We start from the raw sequence: 9,156 nt of genomic DNA, 5'->3' as shown, positions 1-9,156 counted from the left end.
AAGTTGATAACAAAAGTAACAACATCAGGAGAGATACTATCCAGCAGCATCTATCGGAAGTAGTTTCTTGCTTCTTGACCCAGATCATATTTAGCATAGCCTACTACAAGAGCATTTCATGACAGTGTGCTCTGTGCTGGCATCCTGTCAAAGAGCTAGTATGCTTCAACCATCAAGCCACATTCAGCACATACATATCAACCGAGATGCTGCCTGCACAAAGTTTAGTCTCCAATCCTAATTTAGGAAATTCAGCATGCATCTCTCTACCAATTTCTAAGGCTTTCATAGTGGCAGCATAAATGTGGACCCAGCTCATTCTGCCCTTACCTATAGGCTAGGTCTATTCACAGGAGAAGCAGCTCAAAACATCCTTTCAAGTAAGCTCAGATGAAATGGCAGCTCAAAGGACCAGACTTTTGTAGATAGTGTGATGAAGTGTCCACATGTCTATTGGGTCTTTGTATGCAGGATTTGACCTGAAATTCCTTCCAGACTCATAGTCATTTCGGCTGTACCTAGTGAACACATAATGAGGTCATTCTAGCTGATTAGAAAGCAGTCCTGAAGGGTGAAGAAGAGATCTCAACAGTATTCAGAATGTTTGCTTCCTATGAATGGACTTTCACATTTCTAATGTTTCTTCCACAAGTAAGACATTGAAGGTTTAGGATGAATCTAAGTGTGCAGTAGGAGTTTGTGTAGGCTTGTTAGGCTTTTAAAATCAAAGAGTTTGAGGAGTCAATAGCTTTATATTGTGACGTATGGCAAGCAGGCAGATCAATAAGCTATAGCCAGGCTTCCATTGTGGCACAAGCTTTCAATATACAAACAAACATCACACAATCAGGAGATATGATGTCAAGCAGTACTTGTTGCAGACAACTTCCTCCTGCTGACCCTCTTCACCATACCCTGCAATCAGGCCCAGGAAACTGCATTCTTCAGAGGCATCCTTCAAAAACATCGTATGCTTCTGCAAAAGAACCATCATTCAATGTACATGGCTACCACAGTGCTGCCCACATTAAGGTTTCTCTCCAATGATCATTTGTTGTTTCAACACGGGCTCCTTGGCCTATTTCCAATGCCCATGTAGAACAATATGCTTTCAAGCAAGAGACAAAGGTAGCACAAAAGAGGACACATACCCTCCAACACCATTTGCTGAAATGCGATTTCTGCTTCCTTTCCAAGCCCATGCTTAGCAAAATCTGCAAGTAGTGCATTCCATGAAACCACATCCCAAACTAGCAACCTTTCAAATAACAGGTAACTTTCTGCAATTGAGCAACATGCCATGTACTTGTTAACAAGGGTGTTGCCCATGTCCAGCTCTGTTTCCAAACCTCTTTTGATGGTTTCAGCATGAATTTATTAGCCCATTTCTAAATCTTGCATGGTGGCACAAGATCTCAAGCTGCAAATAAATGTCACGAAAGAGCACCTATGACCTCCAGTTGTATTTGTCGAAAACAGTTACCAGATTCTGCACTAAGTCCATGTGGTGCATATCCTACAATCAAAGGATCCCACAACACAGCATTTCCAATATGCAACCTCTCAAACACTAGGTCTGACTCTACAAGAAAACCTCATTTACAATACTGCATTGCTACTATGTATTACCACAGCAGCAATGTCCATGAAAACACATTTTTCAAATCCACATTGGACTAATTCCACAATGCAAGTTTTGGCCTGTTTCTATATATCTCAGCCTAGCACATGCTCTGAGAAGAGATACATAGGTAGTTAAAATAGGTTGCCTTTACAATTTTCATTGATCTAGTAGCATGTGGTACAGGTGGAGCAAATATTCTATCGCTCCATGTGTAATGTAACCTGAAATCAGAAAATTGGAATAGTTCCTATCATGAAAAACCAAGCTGTCAAAAGCCTGTTCAGCATTTTGCAAGTTTCCATATTCAACCAGCGTGAAGATAAGGTAGTTGCCAAGAATTGGATGTGATTCCAACCCTCATCCACCTTTGCTTGCCTAAGCATGCTAGAGTCACTTGAAATATATGTATACTTTTCTCAAGTATCATGCTACTACATGACTGCACAACAACTACTATAATTCATCATGGCAGGTTATGAAACATTCAGGAAAGATATCCCACTAATTACAACTTGTTTATCTTCAAGATCAAATGTCTCTCCTTTCTCCATTGTATCTCATGACAACAAACCCGAAATTTCTAATGTCATTATGGAGAAAACGCGAGTGTCAAAACGCCTTATTTGTGCATGGTCAAGACTGTTTCACCATCTGTGTGTGTGTGTATGTGTAGAAGTGAAGGGATGAAATGCAGTCTTCAATAGCTGAGGATGATGGAAAAACAAACTCCAAGGCCAACAGCATCAAATATAGATGCAAGTTGATTGATAGGAGTCTCCAGGAGATGGACAACTAGCTTTAGAATGAGCATTAGTGCAAAACATATGCTTGTTATGTCAAAAGACGACGTACCAGCGAGACAGTAGGGTTTCCGGGGAGGAACACTGAGTGAACTTGGCAAACACTGAGAAGAGAAGAGAAGAGAAGAGAAAAGAAACTCTAATGAATGGAATGATGAAGATCTGAATCATGGAGTGAATGTGAAACAAGGGAACAAGGGTGCCGTAGCACAAGGAAAATGATGAAGACAGTCACGAACCGCAATGTCCTCCTGAATGGGTGTGAGGGCAGTGGAGAGGCAGGAGAGAAGAGGTGACGGACTGAATAAATCAACCGTGAAGAATGAGTGACAGAGGTAGCCTATAAATAGGCAAGAGATTTTCTAGGATGGCGCCCGGAGGGAGGGCGCCGGCTGTCTAGGGCGGTGCCCCACTGTGGGCACCCAACCCCTTTTTGGGGCTGTCCACTATGAAACCCTAAACGCAAAATGCAGAACACAAAACTGCAAGTGAAGGGTTTCTCAACACCCCCTCTCAAGCCCAAAAAGGGAAACAAGAGAAAAGTGAGGTGGAGATGGAATGCTATATGCTGAAGAATGCTCATGTAGTAGGTGTCACTTGGACAGTGTCCCTCGTGGGGAAATTGTTCACTTACCCAAGCGCCCTAGTACAAAGATGATGAAAACATGCAATACATAGGAGGAATGTCGAACTATGTGTAGTGGCGAGAACCATAAGGATGTGCCCGTACTCAATCTCGAGAGTTGGCTCCATGCTAACCAAGGGACGAAGAAGATCCACCCTGTAATCTGAGAATACCACTTGAAAGGAGACCTTTGAAGATAGTCAGAAGACTAGATGAGCTGTAGAACCTGAAACTCAACCTCGGGAGAAAAGCCACTAGCTCCGTGACTCCATGCTGGAAGAAATATGAAGGCCTAGCCACCAAGTCACTACTGAAGACTCAAGGGTCCCGATCTAGGTAGATTCTCAGATCCTGGGTATGAATATAGAAAATGATTGCTCAAAGGAGAGTCACTCCTCGAAAGTGAAAGGTGGTGGTGTGAGAAGAACTTCATGGCACATAGAGTCCATCTCTGAATCTGAAGGAGTAGAAGTAGTAGCCCCCTCTGAAGCAGAAGAAAAACAAGAAGCCCCCTCTGAGGGCAAAGTAAGAAAATCCCAGTTTGAGAGAGAAAGGGAATCCAACCACTCATGGCTCACGGACTACAAAGTGTCTAATGATGAAGGAAGTTCCACCACTCGTGTCAAAGAAGGTATTTGGGACTGATGACACCAAAAGAAGCACAAAAATATCCATGCATATATCACAATTTTTTTTTTGTAAAGGGCTATAACCAATGAGCACCCTTTCCCCAATGCCCTAGCTGCTTTGGGATGGAACACCTTGGAGTAATTTTAAAAAAAGCTTGGGCTATCTTGACAGTCCATCAAAGTATGACACACTCTCCATCTCATACTTTCTTCCCCATCCTAGAGATACATGAGTTCAGGCGTCAATATTCACCTTTGCATAGTGTGTTTGCATGTATTCAGCATTCATTCATACTTTTGTTATCTTCTTCAATGTTCATTGTCTCTAAGTTACCCTAACTCTAATTGTGCTCTTTGGCAATCTATGCTTGTCGTACAATTGTGTTTGTTATCTGTAGACGAGGATTTCTTTACACCTTCAAAAACGTGAATGCATGCATGTCTGACCAAATTTCGATGTTTCTACCTTCGATGCAAGTGATGCAAGAAAATGGCAATCACAGCATGTTTGTCAAAGCATGTACACACTTCCCTATTAAGCAGAATTGATTGAAGAAACCACAGGCAACGCCAACTTGTCACTTTACTTGTGAAGCACTTATTTTGGCATCACTGGGCATGTTTAGTGGCATCGATGGCATAGTTTCTGATACATCAACCCACCAACTACATCATGCTTCCATCTTGACAACCACATCCTCTTGCATGCCAGCAGCTGCATAAATATTATTCATATTAACAGATACTGCAGCATTAATTTTATCTTGTTGTACAGCATTTTGAAAGACCAATTTTCCAAGTGTCATATTTCCCCATTTTTGGCAAGCGGCTAACAAAACACTCCAGACTGGAGAACAATCAGGAAATGGCATCTTTTTTATCACTTCTATTGCCTTGTCAAAGTGCCCTGCACGTCCAAAAAGATCCACCATGCAGGTGTGATGCTCTAAAGTTGGTATAATACCACAATTTGAGCTGATCTCCCTGAAGTGTGTGTGGGCCTGACCCAGTAGACCTGAGTGACTGCAAGCACTCAGGACACAAAGAACAGTAACTGCATCTGGGCAAAGGCCCTCGTGTTGCATCGATTTGAAGCAGTTCAGTGCTTCCTCACCATTCCCATGTTCAGCGTATCCAGCAATTAGTGCATTCCAAGATGCTACACTCCGACCTGGCAGCTTGTCAAGTACCTGATGCGCTTTAGCAAGAGCACCACATTTTACATACATATCCACTAAAGCAGTGTCAAGTACAACACTTGTTCCCAGTAGCCCCTGTCTCACAATCTCATCATGGATTTGTTTGCCCTTCTCAACTGCTCCTATGCTGCCACAGGCTTTCAAGATGCAAGCAAAGGTAACTGCATCTGGACAAAGGCCATCATGTTGCATCTGGTTGAAGCAGTTCAGAGCTTCCTTGCCATGCCCATGTTGAGCATATCCAGTGATTAGTGCATTCCAAGACACTACATTCCGAACTGGAAGCTTGTCAAGCACTTCTTGTGCTTTTGCAAGAGCACCACATTTGACATGCATATCCACCAAAGCAGTATCAAGCAAAATGTTGGTTCCTAGCAAGCCTTGTCTAATAATATTATCATGAATTTCTCTGCCCTTTTCAGCTGCTCCTATGCTACCACAGGCTTGCAAGATGCAAGTCAAGGTGACTGCATTTGGACAAAGACCCTCACGCTGCATCTGCCCCAAGCAGTTCAGTGCTTCATTTGCATGTCCATGTTGGACATATCCATTGATTAATGCAGACCAAGACACTACATCTCGGATCAGAAGCACATTGTGCACTTCCTGTGCTTCTACAAGTGCACCACATTTGGCATACATGTCCACCAAGGCAGTGTCAAGCACGATATCTGTCCCCAACAATCCCTGTCTGACAATCTGATCATGGATTTGTTTGCCCTTGTCGGCTGCTCTTAAGGTGCCACAGGCTTTCAAAACAGAAGTGAAGGTGACTGCATTTGGACAAATGCCTTCATTTTGCATTTGTTCAAAGCAGTTCAATGCTTCCTCACCATGGCCATGTTGGGAATACCCGGCAATTAATGCAGACCATGTCACTACATTCCGGACCGGAAGTGCATCGAGCAATTCATGTGCTTTTGGAAGCACACCACATTTGGCATACATGTCCACCAAGGCATTGCAAAGTACGATATCTTTTCCCAATAAACCCTGTCTAACAATCTCATCATGAATTTGTTTGCCCTTGTCAACTGCTCCTGCACTACCACAGGCTTTCAAGATGCACCCAAAAGTAAACATGTTCGGACAAATACCTTCATGTTGCATCTGTTCAAAGCAATTCAGTGCTTCCTCATCATGCCCATGTTGAGCATATCCAGCAATCAGTGCAGACCATGACACTACATTCCGAGTCGGAAGCTCCTCAAGCACTTGTTTTGCTTTTCGAAGCAAACCACATTTAGCATACATATCCACCAAAGCTGTGCCAAGTATAATATTAGTACCAAGCAACCCCCGCCTGTCAATCTCATCATGGATTTGTTTGCCTTTGTGAGCTGCTCCCATGCTGCCACAGGCTTTCAAGATGCAAGTGAAGGTGGCTGCATCTGGATAGAGGCCCTCGTGTTGCATCTGTTCAAAGCACTTCAGTGCTTGCTTGCCATGCCCGTGTTGGGCATACCCTGCAATAAGTGCAGACCATGTTACTACATCACGGATTGGAAGCTCATCATGCACTTGCTGTGCCGTTCGAAGGGCACCGCATTTTGCATACATATTGACTAAACTGCTTGCTATTCGAGGGCTCTCTGCAAGTAGCCGTTCATGCAGGATATCAGCATGCACCTTAGAGCCCTTGTGCAAGTCCTTCTGCTTGGCACAAGCCCTCAACAAGGCCACATATTGCTCATGGTTTACCATTGTAGACATTCGTAGGGCAATGGATCACATTCTCAGCTCCTGTGATGAGCATAACAGGATCCGGTTATGATGGATCACTTTCTGAGTTCCTTGCAATGGATGCCTTTCCCAGTGAGTATTATCTCATGTCCTTTTAGGAGAAGCTCCTGCTGATAAAACCAAGGATAGCAGCATCCAAAAGGGCTTCTTGGTGGCTAAAGGACTCGTTTGTGCAAGGCGAAATGTCCGTGTGGCAAGCAGCAACTCTAGGCCCGAAAGCTACGAGATGTACTCGATTTCACTCGTCCAGCCACGGCTGCATAAGCCTGAAGCTCGCGGATAAATGCGTCCAGGAGAAATCTAATGAAATTTTAACGCAACGACGCATTTTACGTTGGAACAACTCGGTGACGTGATCACTGTGACCTTAAGCTTTGCATTTGTTCCAGCTCGAAGTCTAAAATATTGGCTAGAATTTCCTCACGTTCTTAAGGATGCTGGTAGATTTTTTTAGCATTTTACTATAAAACCAGCATCTCGTATAGATTTTGAATATCAAAACAAACTGGTTGCTTTGGGAACTTCTTTTATTTTCACTCATAAAGGAAAAAGTTTCTAACAAGCACTGCTCAGGGTGGTAAAGGGCCAGGCAAAGTGTCAGGAAAATGGAGGAGCTTGAATCTTGACATCAGTAGCATCAATGGAGGTCCCAAATGTCTACAATGGAGGAGTAGAGAAAGTGAGATGCCGCCAAAAAAATTTGGTCTAGCATGATTCAGCTATTGGCACAAGCAAAACGAAAAACCGCACTAGGGGGGTGAAATATGGTTGTAGATCTAAAGGTTGTGTGTGAGGGTCCAATAAGGTAATGGCATATCGTTAATATTGAACAGCCACCAATAGCCCAACACATTAGCAAAACAGACCCAGGAGCAACACTCATTGGTGTCAACCTTCTAGCCCACTATTGTTTTATTATCAAGGGCCATTCCTTTAATGGCCCCCATACTCGAGCAGCAATGCCATGAATACTGTGGGTACTTTGTGTCTTAAGGCTAGGTTCACACAATGGCAATAGAAGTTCATGGTTGAGAAGTGCATTTCTGAGTCAAGGTGATACAAAAATATCTCTACCACTGACTTTAAGTTCACACAAATAGGCAGAAGAGACTCTTTGTACGCTTGACTCACCCCCATGTTCACAGAATATAAACAAAGGATCCAATACATAATATTTTCAATTTGACAAAAGTGTGCTATTTGTCAAGATTGGAATAGCAAGCTTGAATCACACAATAACATTCAAACTAGAAAGACATGTAATGGACTCTAGTATAAACTAATTAAGAAAGAGAGGGTATATCAACTAACAAAGACCATAATGGAAAAGTACATGACGCAAGACATTCTCTCTTAGGTGGAAGATGATGATGTCTTCGTATCCAAAATGCTGTCACCAATGACTTGGTGTACTTCCTTCCTTGCATATTCTATAAACATTAATTTTGCATTATTGTTGCACCAATCAATCCCAAAACCGAAGTCATTGGGATAACTCATGCACTACCAATAAGTCGCTTTTTTGTGCTCACTCAATTACCTCTTCTACTTGGACGGGATGAATTACATGTATTTCAACATGGCCTTAGATGATTTTTTCTTGGTTGAAAAGTTGACGAAGACATCCATCATTTCTAGGCATGGCACTTACGCTTGTATATGTGCATGATTCCATTAGTAGGTGATCTTGTAATATCTTACTACTATATTATTTTATCTATAGGTTTCGGAAAGCCCCAAACCCCCAGAGGGCTTCCCAAACCTATCCCCTTTTCCAAACCTTCCTTTTTCAATCAAAACCCCCTTCCCCTCCCCTCTTTCTCACATGTAATCTTTGATTTTCTCTGCCCCCTCCCTTTTTTCATTAAAGCCTCCCCCCCTCCCCCTCACCTCCCTTTTTTTAATTAAAACCCCCTCCCCTTTCTCTCACTTATAATCTCTCTCTTTATTTTCCCCCTCCCCTTTTTAATTAAATTCCTCCTCTCTCTCTCTCTCTGTTAGATTAAACTTTTAAATTAATTTTTTAATCAAATATTTTAAAAGCTTTTTTAAATTTAAATTTTTTCGCACACTTTTAGAGGGAGATAGAAGGAGAGAGAGTCTATGTGTTAGATTAAACTTTTTAAAACTTTTTAATTAAATAATTTAATTTTTAAAAAAAATTTAAAGTTTTTCACACTTTGAGAGAGAGAGAGAAGAAGAAGAAGAAGAAGAAAAAGATGGAGTGAGGAGGGGAAAAGAGGAAAGAGAATAGTCTTTTTAAAATTAAACATTTTTCTTCTCCCCCTCCCCCCTCTCTCTCATGTGTAGGGCCTAGGTTCTCTCTCTCTCTCTCTCTTAGTTAGATTAAACTTTTTAAATTAATTTTTTTAATGAAAATAGGGATAGAAAAAAAGAGAGAGAAAAAAAGAAAGAAGAGGAGAGGGAGGGAGGGAGAGAGGGAGAGGGAGAACAAAGAGAAAGAGAATTATAGAGAGAGAAAATATAAAATTTAAAAGAGAGAGAGAGGAAAAGAGAGGAGAGAGGGTGAAGAAGA

General features: G+C 42.1%; 1 protein-coding gene across 1 annotated transcript; it reads right to left on the bottom strand.

Annotated features, from left to right (window-relative positions):
- Positions 1 to 2,751: 2,751 nt before the first annotated feature.
- LOC148036722 (pentatricopeptide repeat-containing protein At2g39620-like) lies at positions 2,752 to 6,992 on the bottom strand. The gene has a single exon (XM_087675601.1). It carries the CDS (start codon positions 6,588 to 6,590, stop codon positions 4,350 to 4,352), a length of 2,241 nt encoding a protein of 746 aa, XP_087531727.1. The 5' UTR covers positions 6,591 to 6,992; the 3' UTR covers positions 2,752 to 4,349.
- Positions 6,993 to 9,156: the final 2,164 nt, after the last annotated feature.

Source organism: Lygodium microphyllum, chromosome 4 (genome assembly GCF_053477565.2).
Source record: "Lygodium microphyllum isolate KBCC chromosome 4, Lygodium_microphyllum_v1.1.10, whole genome shotgun sequence".
NCBI lineage: Eukaryota > Viridiplantae > Streptophyta > Polypodiopsida > Schizaeales > Lygodiaceae > Lygodium > Lygodium microphyllum.
Note: the sequence above shows the minus strand (reverse complement) of the source record. Positions and strands in the feature narration are given on the sequence as shown.